Source organism: Serinus canaria, chromosome 2, assembly GCF_022539315.1.
Source record: "Serinus canaria isolate serCan28SL12 chromosome 2, serCan2020, whole genome shotgun sequence".
In the NCBI taxonomy this organism is placed as follows: domain Eukaryota; kingdom Metazoa; phylum Chordata; class Aves; order Passeriformes; family Fringillidae; genus Serinus; species Serinus canaria.
Window position 1 is genome coordinate 64700755 of NC_066315.1, and position 20378 is coordinate 64721132.

At 40.4% G+C, this 20378-nt stretch overlaps 1 protein-coding gene across 1 annotated transcript; it reads right to left on the reverse strand.

Annotated features, from left to right (window-relative positions):
- Window positions 1-625: 625 nt before the first annotated feature.
- Window positions 626-18775, reverse strand: TMEM170B (transmembrane protein 170B). The gene is made up of 3 exons (XM_009088285.4): window positions 18657-18775; window positions 10914-11084; window positions 626-6980 (listed from the first exon to the last, which is right to left on the reverse strand). The coding sequence occupies exons 1-3, from the start codon at window positions 18751-18753 to the stop codon at window positions 6850-6852; spliced, it is 399 nt and encodes a 132-aa protein (XP_009086533.1). The 5' UTR covers window positions 18754-18775; the 3' UTR covers window positions 626-6849.
- Window positions 18776-20378: the final 1603 nt, after the last annotated feature.

Consider the following 20378-nt stretch of genomic DNA (forward strand, 5'->3'; position numbering starts at 1 on the left):
TTCTATCAACCAAGTATTGTTTATTTCACTGGAAATGTCTCCTCAGTATATACTTTGCCTTAGAGTTAGTGTTTTGATCCTCAGAAGAAGCACAAAAGGACATACTATCCATTCCCTTCAACAGCTATCAAACCCTGCTAGGATTTATGCAGTAGCTTCCTAAAGCCTTCAGTAACTACAAGATGAGCAATCAGAAGTGACAAAATGTGTGTTCCTGAAAGAAAACATATCTTTAGGTCATTTTTTTAAAGCACAATAGTTTTTATACCTGCTACACTGGGAGAATACCCCAATCTTCACAGGCTTTGAGGTGTCCTTGTGATTACATTTAGAATTAATGCACAGCCTGAATTTCATGTGTAACTTCAGGCACAATTGTGGGGAACAGCAGAAACAGCATGCTTCAGGACATAATCTGTCACAATTTTATGATATCAAATGTATGTACTCAGGTTGGATTCTAGTTTCTAGATAACTTCATTTTCCCAAAATGATGTGCAGTTACATACACAAATTAATGAACCCAGATGAAGATCTCACTGCTCTAACAGAGGATGATGGTGGTGATCAACATCACCACCAAATATTTGACCATTAGCCCAAAACAATGTTCAGCTCTGTTAAATTCATGTGTAGTCAGAGAACATTTATTACTTCAGCTGAGGATTTGAACAGTCTTTCCACCTTGGGCTACTCCCAATCTAAAGACTAAAAAAGAAGTTATAATTCAAAAGCTATCCCACCCATATGCTGGTGCAATTGTATGTTAAATTTTGGTAACTCTGAAAAAGAGTTATGCTTTAGCATTTTTGAGTATGTAATACTCTGTAGGGGGATACAATATAAGAAAATAAAAGCAGTATGGAAAGTAATCTTACCCCTAAGGAGTTGCAGCTGAGCCAATTATTAGAGATGAGGATCAGGCCTGACTCTAACAGGCCATAGCTGTACCAATAAGAAGAAGAGAGCTATAAAAGAGTGGGTTGGGTGGTTGAGGGAGAACTGGAGTCAGCTGGATACTGTGAGAAGAGGAAGAGTCAGTGCTTAGAGGAGCTGCCTATGAGAAACATCAAGGAGGTACCAAAATCTAGCAGTATGGAACCTTTGCAATATAATAACAACAATGCTCCATCATAACTTATTAACAATATTCAGAATTTCATTTTGTCTCAAATTGCTTGGAATTAGATAAGTTACAGTTGTCATCCTAGTAACCAGTCTCCATGTTTTTCCCATTAACTGAAATAAACATACAATAAAACAAACCTATTTCTAGAAACAGAAGAGCAACGGAGAAGCATTCTCAGGTTCACAATTGCATTTCTAGGCCTTATTGGAGTCAGAGACTTTCTGGGGAGGGAGGCTAACTGATTAATCCACAACTCACTACACCAAGCAGCACTATTGTGTCTCTGGAATTATACACGTGATGTTGGATGGCTGTGTACAAAAACATCCACTTTAATATGCTCATGATATAAATACTTAGATTGAATGCTGGCAATGCATTATTAAAATATGCCTAGTGCATGAAATACATAACTTAAAACAAAAAAGACCCTGTTCTTATTAGAGCTCAGACTCCACTACACTTTCTGCTCAAATGGCATTATATATGTGGCTCCCACAACAGAACTCCAATACAAATTGTAAGCAAAATAAATAGCAATGTACAAAATGTTGAGAGGGAAACACCATCTTCTTTATCACAATCACAGAAGTGTACTTCAAAAATAGCAAACTGCTTTAAACAAGTTTAGACAAGCTTCACATCCATGTTGAATGTTCAAAACTGGTTAAATTTATTGGTTTCTTAAAAAAAGAAGTCAACAGCAAGTCATGGCTAGCCACAGGACACAGCTCAGTTCCATAAACTCAAAATTACCCAGAAATCTAAACACAATAATTTTTTGAAGATTTTTTTCCTGAAACATTGCTACAGGTTTTGAATCAAACCAAATTTTTTTTATCTGGGGAATAAGTCAAGCCATTCAGAGCAGTGTCAAATGTTCCTCAGCTGCTTCCCAAGATGAGAACCCAAAGAGCAACTACCTCTAATAAATGCCTACGGAGATTGTGGAAGCTCAGTTGAATGCCTGAGTCAAGGTCAGAGAGGTCATCTCCAAGCAGGCATCTGCTACTGACCTCCAAACCAAGGAAATAACACCAATTAAACAATACTTGGGTCACTTAAGAAAGCTTTGGGTCAATAGAACCTGGTTCTATGGGTGATTTTTGGCTGTCTAGACACTTGTTGGAAAAACAATACAGCATCCCAGATGTTATCCATCACATTTCTGGAGCATGTAGAGGACATACTTGGAATACAGATGGTTAGATGTGCCAGTCAAGGGTGAGGCACTGCTGGACTTGCTACTCACAAGCCAAGGAAGCCTGCTTTGTGAAATTCTAATCAGGGACAACCTCGGCTGCCATGGTCATAGTACTGGGATCCTGCTGAGCATGCTGAAGGTCAGTGTTAAAACAAACATTTTAGATTTAGAAGAGCAAACTTCACTCTGCTCATTGCCCATGGGAAGGGATGCTATGGAGGATAAAGTGCTGGGAGCTTTTCACCAACAGTCTCCTGGAAACACTAAAACAGTTCATCCCCTTTAAGGTCAGGAAAGAGGCAGAGCAAGAGACCTCCTTGGTTTAAATGTGAACCTGAATTTGCTGAAATCCCGAAGAGAAGTGTACCAAAGACAGAAAAGCAGAAAAATACACACTGAGAACTAAAAGGACATTGATAGGATGTACAGAGAACTTTAGGAAGTTCAGCAAGGATGAGGGTAAGATCTTGCACTTGGCAAAACACAATCCAGGAGTGCAGCACAGGCTGGGACGGACCTGTCTGAGGAGCAGCTCTGTGGAAAGGGATCTGGGGGTTCTGGTGAACAAGCAGCTCCATGTGAGTGAGCAGTGCGCTGTTATGGCAAAGGAAGCCAACAGGATCATTGACATGATGGACTGGATCAACAAGGGCATCACCACCAGAGATAAAATCCCAGTAATTTCACTCAGCCACCTGACAGGCCACACCTGCAATACTGGCTTCTCTGTGTTCAGCTTTGGTCCCTGACGTGCAAAAAACACACAAAACCATGGACAGGCTGGAACGGCTCCAGAGAAAGGCCACAGGGATAATCAAAGGTCTGGGAAGCCTGACATATGAGGAGAGGCAAAGAACTGGGTTGATTCTGCCTTGAAGAAAGAAGGCTTAAGGGAGCCTTTATCACCATATTCCAATTTTCAAAGGGTGGCCACAAAGAAGAAGAGACTCCCTTTTTATAAGCAGTCACATGGAAAAGATGAGGGCTCATGTGTACAAATTACTTTGTGATATTCCAGTTGGACACTGGAATAACACCATTGGAACAAAATCCACAGGGAAGAGTTGGACTCCCCAGCATGGGACACTTTAAAGACTTGGCTGGTCAGGGTGCTGGGCTACCTTATCTAGACCATGCTATTGATAGGAAAGGTTGGACCAGACCATCGTTGAGGTCCCCTCCAACCTGGTATTTTATAATTCTATGATCATACTGATAAATTGAAAGTGTGTGGAATGCCTAAATCTTTGATAACAGCAGCTTCTAAAAAAACAGTAGCTTTTCCACATTAAATAATATATTCAGTACTCCACTTTCTTCCAGATATTTAACTGTGTCAATGCATTATCTGTTCTGCACAGTGCAGAATGTGCAGAATCTGCCTGTCTCTGCATTGTATCTTTGAAACAATGCAGAGATAGGCAGAGCTGATTGAAGATAGTGCTAAAACATCCTGTGTGGACAACACTGCATTGTCCAAGGGTGAACCAGGGTACCATCAGTGCCATTCACACACAAGATGCCTTTGTAGCTTTATTTAGAGGGGAAGGGGGAGGAGAGGCTAGCTAAAGTAATTCTGTTTTCTACTGGAAAAGCTATTTCAGTTGTTAGCGTGTGACAGGTATAAAACACACTCCACAAAGCCACCATTCACATATATATATAGGTGGATACAGACACACACACAAACACTGACTAAAGCATCTTATGCTTAACAACACTGTTTCTAGGGATATGGAATGAAAGTTCCAAGTTTTGCAGACATAAGGCCACTTACACTTTCTTTCATTGCTGGAATTATTAAGCAGTATGTTCATGCTGTGATCAAAGAAGTCTTCACAGACAAACTTTTCATCATTCTAAACTCCTCAGAAGAAACAGCTGAAAACAAACTTCTGTCAAATAAAGCCTTGTCTCTGTTAGGCCACTTAAGCATTACATTATCTCCCTTCCCTTGTTGCCAGGCAATAATGCCATACAATGCAGAGAGAACTAAGCACACAACAACATTTTAAAAGTGAACACAAGAACCTATTCAATAAAAATATTTGGAGAAAGGTAGCTTAAAACCTGCAACGATGCCTCCTTGTCCAAGGGGGAGAGTTACAATGGCAACAACTTCATTGGCACAGTAATTAAAATGCAGAATAAAGTTCATCAGTACAAGCACATGTATCTCATCAGTTGGCAGCAGTCTACTGTAATTTAACTCAATGAAAGACAGCCAGCCATTGACCAGTGGCAGCAAAATAGCCTCCTACAAAAATTAAGAATTGAGATGTTCAAGGAAATTTGGAACTTGTTCAAGGAAATTTGGAACATGTGAATACGTTTCAGTGTGAGATAAAGGCATGAGACAATCTAAATTACCGAACACAGTGCTCTGTGATGTGTTTGCTTTTGATCCAGACAAGCATTTCCAGGTTGTCAAATAAAATGTTTTAAACTCTGTTGAACAAGACGCTGTATCAAGTAACCAAATTAATTAGAAATAATCAAAATAGAACAAGAATGAAGATGTGACAATTTTTTTAAAATCCTCTCACCTAACCATATATGTAACAAGGCACATTAGGAAAAATATCTTCAATCACTTTATTATTCAATTTAACTTAAATACCTGAAACCAGTTTTCTCACAATTAAAGACATTGGGGAAAATTTCAATTGCTTGTTCCAGATGTCATAATTTCATTGTCTATTAAAGTGCAATGATCATGTGCCAAAAATTATAAGCAGAAAGTAAAAGACAAAAGACAAAAAAACAAACCACAGGAAGGTTTTTGAAGACATTAAAAACCAGTGACAGTATATGTATTCAGCCCCATTTTTGAAGAAATTGAAAGTAAAAATAACACTGAAAATATCTATAAACATATACTTTAACTTGTTCCCTGCAAAGCCCATAACCTTGTATGTTTTCCAAACAAGACTTCAATGCTTTTGAAGAAAACAAATGCTATTAGCATTCTTAGCACTTTAAAGAAATGTATGTGGAATAAGATAAAGGCAGACCGGTTAATTCATTATATTTTAAAGTACTAAGAAATGACTGGATTGCAAGTTATATTTTAAACATATTCTTTTAGGTGTGCAGTAGGTGCCAGTGTTTGTGACAGTCTTAAAAGTTTTTTTGACATCATAGCAGCAAAACCTTTGAGTGATTTATTCCCTGTCATCATTGAGACAACTGCTGAAAAGCATTAAGCTGAGAAAAGATGTAAAAGATTCCTTATTCTTCACAGAACTTTATGCCCTATAAATTTTGTATTTCATAAATAATTACTCATTAGACTTAAAATTTCTCTTTACTCCAAACACTCACATTTATGACATTTCACATGCACAACATCACTCCGTCCCTTTTAAACTAGAAAAGCACAAACCACTGAAAGCTAAGTACTTGAAAGTTCCAGGTATCTTAACCTTTCCAAAGATACAAAGTGTTCAGAAACAAGGTAGTAAATACATTGGTGCTGCCCCACTTACAAATTCTTGGAGTATGGTAACTATTTTATTACACTTAATATTTTTGTTTAGTAGAAAACCAAGATATCATATTGTTAACCCTTTCCATTTTCCTCATAGGTGTATTCTCTGAAAGTTTGTTGTACTTGTGTTTTCCTTACAGAATACATGTAGGGGTGCTTAATTAAATATAGAGAGTTTATTTGCAATGAGTACCCTTTTTTTGAGGTTTGCAGAAGGGCTGGTAGCCATCTCTATGTTTAAGACAAAGTAATTTCAAGGAAAACATCAGTTTAAGATTTGTTTGTGCACACACAACAGCTTGTACTTAATAACCTTCATATAGTCACCTTAAACTCCTGACTTCTGACAGGCTAAAATCACGAAGAAATGTGCCAAGGAACACAACTGCCACAAGCCATTCTTCACATAGTGCTAATTATATCAGGGTTGTTAAAGTTGTGGTTCTTAAACCCCATAAAAATTAATCTACATATTGAAACAGATCTAACAGTTGTTTGAATGCGGAACAAGAATATTCAGCATTCAGAGAGATTCTTCTAATACACAAAAGTCAGTTATCTTGCTATTTCACCTGAATTCAAGGAGAATCGTGCACATTCACAGAATTCTTCTACATTCCAGAGCTTACCCAGCCACCCGCTCAGAACTGAACCCCAAGTTTGGCACACGGAGCAACTTTCAGGACGGCTCCTCTGTTTCATTCCAAGGTGTCAAGGACAGTGTGATGCCACCACCAAGCACAGGCCTGCCTGGCAGCTGCTCGAGGTGCTCCATCTCTGCTTGGATCCCACAGGGATCCCCCCTGGCCCGTGACAGAGGCACGTTAAGGCGCAGTGCAGGAGTGCAGCAGTTCCAACACTAGAGGACAGCCTGCTCATTTGACTGAGCCTCGGGATTTGTAGTGCACTTTCCACATAGCTTCCTTCCTCTTGCACTAGAATTCGAGTTCATAAGCTGATGAATTCACTGTCAGGAAGCTTCTCTTCAGATTAAAGACGTTTTTCTCTCCCCTTTCTACACAAGTCTCAAAGCGTTGCAAGAATTCTTGAAAATGAGATAATTAATGTCAGTACTGTCTGTCCAACGCCAAAGACAAGAGCTTCTAGGGGAGCCATATTCTTTCCTGCTACTCTGTAAATTCCAGCTACTGCAGCACCTGAGAATCACAAGGAAAACAATGATCAAATCACCGAAAAAGCCAAGGTTGACATACGTGACAAATTATCTACTCTATGTGTCAGCTATTTATAGAACATTACCAAACACTGCATTACTTCATGGCATGACACAATTACCAGCCTTGCCTGTATTTTTATAGTTATATATATCCTTCAGGAATGATTTTCCCAGCTGAACCAGATCAACTTTTCCATCATCAGTTTAAGAAAATCAAGTCTTGTTGTTTCCCTGTACACATCTTCAAATTTTTTTAAACATTTTTTGCCTTGTGCCAGTTTGAAAAGGTAGCAAGACAGTCCTCTAAAAATTGACCAGGTCTGAAGAGTGGTTTAATACTGCTTGTATTAGCAGGGAGAAGACAAGAATAATAAAGCTGCTAGTGTCAACAAAACAATTGTAAACACACTTTTAGCAGCTTCATTCAATATTTCACTGAATAAAGTGGTCATACTAAATGAGTTCATTTCGACTTAAACTACTGAATTGTTAACAATTGTTCAGCAAATCCAGCAAACCAGGGAAAAGGTTGCAGGGTTTACCATAAATGTGCAAGAGAGGAAATTTCTAACAATACAATTAGATTTTGAGCTGTAGCACATAAAAAAATTCCAAACTCAACAGATAGTTTTCCTTGTACATTTGTGTGCAAATTCACATTTGAAATGTAATATCAAGAGGCCAGGATCGACCTAAACCAAACCCAAAACTTAATTGTAGACCTTGGTATGCATTGTCTCAGATGCTATCTAGTCATAATTAAATGCCTTCAGGGATCACAGAGGCTCTTTCAGGCTCAAAGAGAACTGAAAAGTCACCATATTTTTTTTTTAAATAATAAGCAAGAGTTAAATAAAAAATGGGATTTTTTTTGGTTTTGCACAGTCACTAACAGGAATAGTCTGCTGGAGTGATCAAAAATCCATTAGAGACACAGAAATACATCGAGTCACACCAGATTTTCTGAAAGTAAAACCAGCATCTGAATCATCTGACATCTTCAAAAAGTAACACCTCAGTTTCACAACAGCTTTAGGAAGACCAGAATTCACTCATGAGTGTGGCCATAACAGTACTTACAAACACACATTAATCATACTGTTAGGCAATTTTTTGGTAATTTATTTTTATTGATTTGGTTTTTTTAAAAACATATTCTGTAAAGTGTATTTTGTCTGAAATATCTCACCAGAAGGCTAGCCTGATGGTATTTCACTCAGCTCCCTTTCATAAGCTTTTCCATTTGTTCCTTGGCTAGCTGCTGTCAAAACCTGAAAGAGATCCTCTAGACTGAGCCCACTACTGACATTCAATTATTTTTCAGATTGAACTCTCAAAGCAAATTCAAATTGGCCAAAAAAGTATACCAGAATTGTCACTACTAGATCAATAACAGAAATTTTGGGCTTTAAGAAAACACTGAGATACTCTGGGAAGCATCCAGAATAAAACAATCAAAATTTGTTGGTTTGCTAATTATGTGTTATTACATAAATAGCAGTGTGCAGTACAACCTGTAATGCATAACCCAGCCCAGATGGGTTAGAGCCAAAAGTATGTACAATAGCCTGCCAAGGAGGGAAATGAGAATTTGTCACCAAAAAGGAGTGTGCTGGGGAAGAGGAGGAAGAACAGGCCCTTCTGGATCAAATACAGCTAAAATCCTTGCCTTAAGCTGCCTGGTATTTATATATTCTTGTTTGGCCTGGTGGGTTTTTTTGGTTCTTGTTTTGTGGATTTGTTTGTTTTTATTATGGTTATAGGGTTTTGTTGTTGTTGTTTTTCTTTTTTACTCTATTCCCTTCTGATAGTAATTTTTCAATACCTTTTTTATTACCCTTAATTTCCATGAGTTTTCAAGGCTAAGAAACAGAGGGCTCTCCTGCTTTTCTATATGCTGCTAAAAAGGTTCCAGAACATCAGAAAGTTTAAAAGGTCTCCCTGAGCAAAATTAAACTTACATTGTGCAATAGTCTATGCTGTCATCATTCTCCTACACAAACATTGCAGAAGACTGGAAATGCAAAGTGGAAACTGAAGTCAGCTGGCTATTTCAATTTCTTAAGCACTGGACCAGACATATTCAAATAGCTGATATTTCAACTTGAGTCTCTCAGTTTGCAGCATAATAGCTATTAAAAATCCTTTTTAATATTTGATCACCATAATTTGCCTTCAAAAGCTCCCCCCAGAATTTCTATCAGTATGAAACAACTGAGTTCTGGCCAGAATAAAAAAATACTTCAAGGTAAAAGTACTTGCCTAAGCAAGTTGCAATGCTCTGTGCAAAACCTTTGGGAACAGCATAACAAGTCTACAGTGGAAGCTTGGAGAAGTTCTCAGATGAATATGCACACAAACAGGACTGCTTACGTGCTAAACGTTTTGACCTGCAAAACTGGATGCCAAAAATACAACTGTGTTGCTCCTCTTCTTAAGCAAAGATAAAAGACACAAAGTACTTTCATTTGAGAGACACTGATCCTTGAAACAGCCCCAGCACAGAAAGCTGTGAAAGTCTCTGCTTGGATCTTTCAACACCACATTTCCTATCTCAGTTCTTCAGAAATGCTCCTGCATGGCTGACCTTGTAACAGGCCACTGCCATTTTAATCCTAAGACAAAAATCAGCATAACATATAACATAAGGCACTCAAATAGTTCCACCTTACCTTAGCAAAACCAAAAAAAAATCCAACCTTGCACAAAAAACCCAACATAAAATAGCTGTACTTAACCATACTGTGTTAACTGGTGGAAATTCTAAGCTGAGAAATCTGTAGCAATTAAAACAACATTTTGAGGGAAGTCTTAGTGAAACTTCTCATGACATTTGTATTTTTATTTAGCCTTGAAAACAATAGTCAGGAAGGTCTTTCAGCAGCAGTAAGAAATAATCTGACACAAATCCCCTATGAATGGGTAGTGATCCCACTATTCTGACAACCTGGGCAGAACACAGGAAAACCAAAGTGAAAGGTGGGAAGTTTTGCCTTCAGACTATATGGTGGTTGCTAGATTTATGGCTCCTTACCCTCAGAGACCTTTCAGCTCAGGCAATATTTTCTGCAGCACTGAAGATTTTTGGGGCAGAAACTACTGCTCAGTTAACATAGGCACCATTCAACACATGTTTTATAATGCTGAGAACTCCCTGCCAGCACTGTTGCAGACAAGCATGTGCTTCTTTCCTGAAAAAAATAGCATTCACTATTTTTCCCCCCACAAGAGAAAACTCAGCTCCTACTTGCTTGGGAAAGCTACTGTAGTCTATTTATAAATTTGATAAATAGAGCTGGATATGATAAAACCAAAGAAGGATTAAAGTGTCCTACAGGTTTTATGGCCCATGTTTCAGTGCTGACAAAAATAACAGAATTTCTTGGGGAAGATGGAAAAGCAGCATCAATACCAACAACTCTAGATGAAGACAGATGAGCAGCATTGTTGGCAATAAACTTGTGTCGTGTTTGGTCAGGTGTAAGCCTTCCACACTTCACTGTATAACACACTCCTACTTCCTGCAATGTTTTAAACATGAGCGTGGTTTTTTAACAACAGCTCTGAGAACTTTTGGGCTTTAACAGAAAAAATTGTTGCATCCATCTGAGGATACAATGTCAAGAAATAAAAAATGTATCTTGAGTGGTAGCCATTCATGTAGTTCCATAAGAAACTCTGTAACAGATGCCCTTGCCAAACAGTATTTTGCCTAGAACATCAGCAAAGCCTAATTTTTCTTTTTGGGGATTTTGGGGGGAAGCCACTCTATAACTATTGCAAAATCCTTAATAAACAATTAACTAAGAAAAGCAATTTTTAATTTTTTTTTTATAATTAGATGTAAAATAAGAAAGGAAAAAAGCCCCAAAACAACAAAAAACCCCCGAACAAGAACAAAAGGCAGACTTACTGGTTATCATTGCTCCAGTTATAGAACCCAGAAATCCAATGCTGACCACAATGACAGATATCAGCCTCCCCTGCCTATGCCTCTGCAGCATCACAAACATTAATACTCCCACAGCACCATGGACAAAGAGAGAGGAGAAGAGTGCCCAGAGGAAAACCCAGTACCACATCTCTGGAAGAAAACAGTCAAATAAAGGGTTAATGGTTTTAAGACAAGAACTTTATAAGTAAGAAACTTTAAAACATTGCAAACAATCAATAGTGAGAGAAAATCAATACTGATTTCCATCTTAAAAATGATACATGTGACACCATCAGCACATGCTCAAGACTCTTTCCTCATTTCAGCAGTCTGTCATAAAGGATTAGCTGAATTATATTAAAAATTATAAAAAGGATTCCAGCAAAAATCTTAATTCTGATATTTTTTTACAAGAAGCCATAATTCCTTCAATGGCTTCTTTAAATAGTGTTGACTGCAATTTCATAGTGAGCATTGTAACTGCTTCTGTTGAATGAAATATTCTCTGACACAAAGACTGAAGGAGGAAACAGTCAAAAACTGGTTTGGGGTTTGTTTGGGTTGTGAGTTTTTATTTTGGGGCAGGTGTGGATCTTTCATGGTATCCCAACCCCCCACCCTCACAAATAAGAGCATCAGGTAACATCAGATGGGAAAACTGAGATTAAAGACTTTAGCTTATCTACAAACAGGAGCCGTAATAGAGTGCTCCATCAAATTAGCTTCAAAGGTGCAAATAAAAACATTATCATTTTAACAAGAAATTTTAACACATCTAACTCCTTGCTTCTAATTGCTCAGTACAGAACTTCAGAGAGAGGTAGTGACTATTATTTGAATTACTAAAAAGGGCGTCAGATCATGACAATGTTTGGAGCACAAACATTTCTTTGAAGAATGGCAGACATGATGAGCACCTACAAAGAAAAAGCTGGAACCCTGGAACCATCAATGAATGGAGCCACACAGTAACTCAAGAACCTTTCTCACTTGGTGTCAACTTTCTAAAAACATTCTACAAATCAAAAGGATGAGTAAGTAAAAGAAAAAATATCCCTTTTATGTGAGCTACAGTGGGTTTGTATCATTACAGAACTTAGTAAATTAGGGTACATATTCCATAATCCCATGACACTGTCATTAATTCAGTTTTTGCTGCAGTTCCCCTCAAAAATAGAACAAACCAAAAAACCCAGCTTCCTTAGAAAAGCAAGATACTTATTGCTTATAAGCCAAGCCTGTATTAATGTAGCTTGACTCATATCAACTATTTGAGGAAAAAATACAACCCAATTAGCTAACTTTAAAAATACTGAGCAGCACAAAACATACTGTGAAAAGATGCTGAGGAAAAAAATGTTGCTACACAATAACCACCGCCCTGGGAGTCCACTGTCAGTAGGATATGCATATAGATAGCACAGATAGAGAGTTCAAGCTTTTTTATTTAGCAGTACTTTGGGAGTAGCTCAACCCTTCCCCTTTCCCACAGGCATACATGGCAACACTATGTCTGCCCAAGGACACACAGCTCCACTAAATCATGATTGCCAAGAGCAGCAAGGAAAGTGGCTGGCAAATCCACATCCAATGGATTCTTCAACTGTAGTTCAAGGTGCAGCTTTTCCTTCTGAGTGCCTGGGTACATGTGTCCACATCCTGAGGGTGGCTCAGAGCAGCTCTCATCAGATCCTCCATCCCTTCACCCCTGGCCCCAAGATGGGTGTCAAAAATCTTGGCAAAAGGATAATGACCATGGTACTGTTCCGCTAAATAATTGTCTCATCATTCTCAGAAGCTACTGTGACAGAACAGCAGCAGGAGTGTCAAGCAGTCACTCCACAAAAACCCTTATTAAAGTTAAGAAAGACTGGCTGACCTAATCTGTGGGAAGGGAACCTCTCCTGCTGTCCTAACAGGCCTGGTCCATTACTAGCACAGCCTGGGTGTTTCCATTGTTTTATTCCAGTGGCAGCACATAAACAAAAGGATTAACCAAAGATCTACCAATATAGAACATGGCAGCTCTGCCAGACCTACAGCTGGACAACAGGAGGATTTATTAACCAACGTGGTCCAAGAAAGTCTGTGGGAATCTGACACTGTCATACCCCATAATTTCTACAGGATTTGTTAGGCACTGCATCACCTTTTAGGAAGTTTTGTAGGCATTGTCAACCTTTATCAGGTAGAAAAGACAAATGACTTCCAGTCTTAGGAAAACTCACTAGGATGACTGTATTTTTAGAAGAAAATGAAAGCTTATGGGAAGGCTAACTACTCTCCTGTAACTAAGAAACCAAAAATATTTACAAACTCTTACACAACAAAATAGCTCCACAGTGAGCAACTATCTTCGGTCTTATTTATGTTCCAAATAAGGCTCAAGGAAAATTAACATCACCCCTCACTTTATATTTAGGGCAGGAGGCTTGAGAATAGAACCAGCACCAAAAAGTCCTGTTGGCTAAAGAAATAGAAACTTCAGTTCCTTGCTACACACTTTCTCCTCCTACTCCTTAAAAGCAGCAGGCATATTGAAAAGGAAATTAGAGAACATCCAGAAATATTCCTTGTTTGACACAAAAGCAGCTGGAGCTTTGTTAAACTATGACCTCCCTTCATTAATATGTCATGTATGTCTTAAAACATCATGAAGGAGCTGAAACAGGACAAATCACTTCCAAGCACCTTCCCTAGGAAAGGCCAGAAGCTATCCTTTCTCATCTTCCTTTATTTACTCTTTCTATGCCTGCTAGTTCTACCCAGTCATTTATTTACTTCTGCTTGTAGGGTGAGTGATGAAGCCAACCAAGTAAGTTTAACAGGGATGACCCAGGTAAGGGGAGGGAGGGATAAGCTTTCAAGCAAATCAGAGGAGACCTTAAGCTCCATTCACCTAGAGGACAATGCAGACACTCTTCCCCTGATATGGTGAGCGCAGAGAATTATTCATCTTCTGTAAAATTCAGTATCATCTAACCCCCAAACCATGAAGAGAGATGACTCTCCAACAGTGTCTTAGAGTAACATTGAAAGACACAAAGAGTGGGTTGGGAATAACACTGAGAGGTGCCACTAAAGAATAGAGAAAGGACCTCTGAACACAAATGGCCAAGACTTCACTTGTCCAAAAATGACTGAGTAGTTTGATTGCTGAATTGACCTGCACCATCTCTGAGGAAGAGGAAGTGAGACTGAAGTGTCTCAGGCTATTTATGTCCTGTACACTGACTGATCCTTTAAGCAGCATAAATTTATGTATTGCTACCCTGACAAAAAAAGCACAGTCCAATTTCAGTCTTTGTGCAGCTATTTTAATTAGCTGGCTCTTTTGACAACATGACCTGCTGTTATGGAGGTAATGATTTACCTGTATCTTTTAGACAGATTCAAATACCCACCTAGCCTCAGTTTATTTAGTCATGCCCTCAAAGAGCATCCCTATAGATATGAATATATATGATATACGAATAGTATGAAACTAAAAAAGCCAAAAAACAAACCAATAAAACACTTGCAACTTCTTTTGCTTGACCCTACAAAAACTTCAGAGCTTACTTTCAGAGTACCCAAATTACTTGAACTCACCAAAACACAACATAGGTCTATCAAAACTCCACAGTTCCTAGAGAAATACTAGGAACTAGGGAAGGCCCAGTAGTTTACAAGCATAATGACATTCAGTACACTGCAAAAATGTCACAGCTGTTCTAATAGGAACAACTGAGATACATTTTTGGTGTTTAAAATTCTTAGTGCTTAAACTGAAAAGAAGATTTAAGACAATGTTTATGCTCCTTTCCTCTGGTTTGCCTCAGTTGGGGATTTTTTTTCCCACCAGAAAAGCTGCAAAACTCAAATACCTTGCAATTAATGCCCAATCACACCAGTTTTAGAGCACTTTGTTAATTCTGGTATTTATACATATCAGATAGATATCATGCATATATTATGCTTATGTACTACAGAAACACATTTTTATATATATATATATATATATATATATGTATTAGTGTAGACATACACAACATTAGAGATTAGGAAAAGACTTATGGCATTGTGTTAGAATAACATTCATATCACTTCCATCTTATTGAGACTTGAAGTTGCACTCCATCAACAGTTTCATCTCACCAAGTAGATAAATGATTTTCAAATATTATCTATATAATGTATCAATATGCTGTCCTACTGCCACTCAGCTTCAGTATCTCCTGGAGTATCTCCTTAGTCCTTCATCGTCAGCACTTTACCTCTGCTTCTAATCTTGTTTTGCCAGATGAGTAATGATTGCCTACATGTCATAAATCAAAATTGATTACTCCAAAACAAAGTGTCTCTCTCTTTCTCTCTCTATTCTAAGCCCAGTACCTAGCCTACTCTATTAGTCAAGCAATAAGCAGCCGTACTAAGAATACAAAAATACAGATTTAAGTCAACAAGGTAGCACATGTCAAATTTAGAATTAGAAAAACCAGTAATGTTAGATTCCTGTAGCTTATAAACTCAAAGCACTCAGATGAAGTGACAGCATATGATAATTACAAATGTAACTCAGCTCTTTACGTGCTATATTTTTTTCTTCAGCACCAGGTCCTGTCCATAATTACTGTATTAACTGGTACTTTCAAAGTTATCAACAATACAGTCAAATTTTTGTTTGGTAATGTTAACATTTTAGCTGCATTAAGTGGGGAAAAAAGCACTTTGCTGAGGATCATTTAAATCTCAAATTACAGAGTAGTCCTCTCAAGTAACAGCATAGGGGGCAAAGAAAATCCAGACAATCTGGGACAAATTAGCACAGGATGGAGCTTAGGAGCTTCTTATTAGTAGAAATATTGCCAAGTCCGTTATTGCGGAAGCAGCCTTTAAACAATTTTTATTTTACTGGCTACTAATAATGGATTTTTTTTCTCGTTTTTCAGTTCAAATTCAGCCTCTATCTGATTTGTTCCAGTAAACCCTGATCTAGCACTAACTCTAAAACACAACTAGCTCATATAAAGGAGGTGTTCTGGGGATATACTGAAGATGCAAAAAAAGAGTGAGGTAAAAGCCACCCCACTTCTCCCATGATTCCTAAAGCCTTACTTCCACCTCCCAGGAGAGGTCAGGAAGATGGGGAGTAAGCACCCCATGGAGATGGGCCTGTGTTCAGCTAAAAGGAACAACACCAGCAGCTTTAGCTGTTAGAGGGTGTGATGTGCATGTGGCAGCAATGAACTTGTCCATGGTCCCCTGGGTATTTGAGGTCATGAACAAAAGACAAGATTTCCTTTTTTTATGTTGAACCCCATTGACATATACAGTAGAAAAATAATCTCTCAGTTTCTCATTGACAAGAAAAAGAGCCCACCAAAACTATCAGGGTATGAAGCATTCCTGGCTTAGGCTGGAGATCACATCAGGACCCTGCTGAAGAATTCAGAAAATTAACATATTTTTAAGAAGGAAGCTGATGACATTTTACAACATGTTTGTGAAAACATAATCAAAATGGTTTATCTAAAGGAGATAAATCTTCAGTTGTGCAACTTGAAAGTCCAGTCCAGGCCACAACGTTAAGTCCAAAAGTAGACACGAGGCAGTCTTGAATATTCATGGCGCATGGCATATTAATGATTTTCTTTTCCCAATATTCTGGAGAAGTTTCTCCTTAAACCTAACAGATGTGCAAAAGGGAATGGATTAAGTAATCAAAGAAGATAAACTCATTCACAAACCTATTTTCTTGGCAGGGAAAAGAACAGAATTTCTGGTCTTGAGCAAAGTTTACTTTGATAAGGAATAAGGAAGGGCTCATGTAACTAGTTCAACTCTTTATTAATATTAATCATTATATCAATATATATTCTAACCTGTGGAAAAGGTTTTTAAATCCAGTATAAGTTTTGGACTGCTGACAGTCCATGAGAACATTCAGGTCAAGAGGTTATGGCTATAAGAGCAGCCATCATTTAAGCACTAAATTGGAAACCGCAATTACAACTGGCAGTGACACATTCTCCAACAACACTACAATGAATAAAAAATTATTTTTCATATTTGTAAGTTAAAAAAGAAAAAAATTCCACATTAAAAATACCTTATTCAAGCCCTTATCTTATTGCAAAAGCACTGAAAAACTAGCTGATTTTAACTCTCAGCACTGAATTTCATAGAAACGCCTATGCTGCATAATGATCTAATAAGAAAAACTTTATAGAGGATGTCTGACACAAAGCAAAGTGAAATCCATTGTGAACTTTTTCCTTTAACAGTATAAGTTTTTAAAGTAGCTATGTTAAAGTAACTACTGAGGAAGTGAGCTGTATTTAGTGTGTCACCACACTAATACCTGGAAACTCTAATTACAGACACGCACTACAAAGTTCATAGATCAGATAAATATGAAAAGGTCAATCTTTTTTATTACACTAAGATGAATCCTGAAAGTTAAAAGAACAATAAAGATAACCACTTTCTGTTTGCTACAGTTTCAACTTGAGCTACACTTCTATTTTCATCCCACTTCTATTTCCATCACACTTCTTCCACCTTTAAATATTAAAAAAGAAAACAGACTATATCTATTAGCCATTACGATAGAGTGCAAAAAGGTGACCTTATACTCTTTCATAAATATTAGAATATTTCCATAACTGTTTAAAACCTACCCCTACTCAACATTTCCCACTAATCTGTCACCACCTAATACACCCCTACAACCTAGCAGGAAGAATTTACTCAGTATAGCTCTGCTATTGACACCCAAACCTGTTTGTTCAGAGCTGGAAGCTTATGCATTTCTTTCCACAAGGACAGAATAAGAGAAGACACTCTTCTCCACTGTATGCCTTGGGTCTCACAGTAGTCCACACCTATTTTTCAGCTTGAGACTGAGCAGAAAAAAGTCAGTTCTTGCCAAAAGCCAAAACTCCCCTCTCCTAACAGAGGGTGAAGGACCTGACTCTACTTTGGTTCACAGAACTTTTTCCTACGGGCTCAGTCTTTAAGAATCCCAGATGCTTAAGACTACAACTACTTGTCAGAAAACAACTGTCACCTCATACACTCCCACAGGTCTCATTATCCACAGGTATACTCAGGGGTAGTGGGGGAAGTCTCTGATTCTCCACGTTCAACTTTGTGGTTTTCTAGTTGGTTTTTTATAGCCCTCTGTCAAATGCTAGTGAGCATATGTCCACAAGGGGAAAAAATAAAATCCAAAACCAACCACTCCCACAAATATACCCCAGCCTTCCATACGTATTTATACACTCACACACTTTCTAAGATCCCTCACTCACTCACTCACAGGTACTCATCACTTCACTCGCATACACACGCCCCGTGCCACTAGCCTTCTTTTATTATAAATGGGCATAAAGAAGTGAGGGGGCACAACCCACACGCTCATGTCCTTTGCACGGGTAGGCATCCCAGACACCAGGCACACACCCCAGCCCAACCAACACCTCACACGGACCCCGCCCGCTTCCCTAGACCCCACAGCAGGCGCAAACACACACACACACACAAACACACAGACACACCCGATATACCTGCTCACAGAACACGCATGAAGGCACACGGAGAGACTCGGGAACACCAACACCAGCCCTCCCTACGCGCAGCGCGCAGGGAGACCACCGCCACCGCCACCCCCACGCCCTCCATTGTGCTGCGGCCCCGGAGCGCACCCTCGCAGCCGCCCTGCCCGCACTGCCCCGTTACCCGTGAGGCTGCGGAGGACGGTGCCGTGCGCCCACAGGCTCAGCACTTGCTGCACCGACAGGTTGATCATGGAGTTGTCCCCCGCTTCCACCTTCATGGTGCCGCCGCCGGGCGGGGTCCGGCAGCCGCCGGACCGCGGGGCGGGAGGGAGACGGCGGCGGCGAGGAGCGACAGGGCGGGGAGGCGGCCAAGGGAGCTCCGCGCCGCGGAGGAGACATCGAGGACGGAGTGGGGGAGGCGGCGGCCGGGGGGAGCCGGGCGATCTCGGTGGGGGAGGAGGGGAGCCGGCCGCTGGCGCTTCCCTGCCGCTCAGGGGCAGGGCCGGGCGGCAGAGCCCATCATCACCATCACCATCATCATCATCATCATCATTATCTCCGCCTCCTCCATCAGCAGCGGCCGCCGCCGCCTCGCCGGAGGCATCGTCACCCCGGTCACTGGCATCACCTGGAGCGAGGGCGGGGCGGCCGCGGGCCGTCCCTCAGGCGGGCGGCTCCATGCGGGAGCAGCGGCGGCAGCGGGGCGGCTCCTGGCGCCAAACGCCAGCGGCTGCCGGATGGGAGGAGAGGAGAGGGGAGGGGAGGAGGTGGGAGCGGTGGGAGCGGGAGCGGGAGCGGGAGCGGGAGGGGGAGCGGGAGCGGGGCAGCGGGAGCGGGGGGGCGGCCCCGCGCAGGCGCGGAGGGAGGAGCCGGGGGGCGCAGGCTCCTCCCCCCAAACGGAGGACCAGGATTCGGAATCACGATTTGACTCAAAGAGGGCGGGAAAGACTGGGGATGTCGTGGACCCTCAAAGAAACTTGCGTTGGCAAGAAGTGTCTCAAATAAAATCTACATACACCTATGGGTAGATTTAAAGGGGAAAATGAAGTGATAACATTCCACGGTGTTAAAGCTGGTATTTAAGTTGATGCTGCTGAGTGCGTTTAAACATCGGAGAAGAGCAAAAGGCAGAATCTGAATTCTGATGAGAGCAGTGTTTTCACCTCGCTGCTCACAGCCTTATCACGCGGAGCTCCAGAGGGCGCGGGCGGACGCGGCTGCCTCGGCGGGGCCCGGGGACACAGCCCCGGCCGAGCAGGACGGGGCAGGGCCAGAGAAGCGCTGCGCGCAGGGGGAGCGCTGCTCGGAGCGCCGGAGCTGCCGGAGCGCAGGTGACAGCACGCGTCGCAGCGGAGGAGCTGTCATCCCGAGCTGCCATCCCAAGGCAACATCCAGGCAACGCTGCGTGACGTCCCTACCTGTCCCTTTGAACCTCGCAGCTCCGCCGTCACTGTGGCCGCAGATTAAAGCCACCGAAAGTTAGAAAACGTCAGAAATCGTGCGCGAATCTTTATTCAGTGCTTTTGCTTTCTTTATGTAATAAAGGAACAGACCCTTTAAGCTGGGTGCAGCTTCTTTCCAAGCACGGGATGCACGGTACTTACCGATGTAAAAGCCAGCAAACATCCTGCATCCATTCTTAAATATGCATCCCTAAGCCACATTTAGTGCCCGTACTTTCTCGCTGGCATTTCTTCAACAGTGCTTGCTACAGTACCTCATAAACATAATTTTATGTCAGCATCCTTTGATGGAAAGGGTTGGAGAGGTAAAGCAATTCATAATAAAATTTTCAATTTATAGAATAGGAGCCATGACAGATAAATCAACTCATATCCTGATTGATGCCAATGACCCAATTTTTTTTCAGATATATTTTTGCAGGATGTCTGGTTCAGGGGAG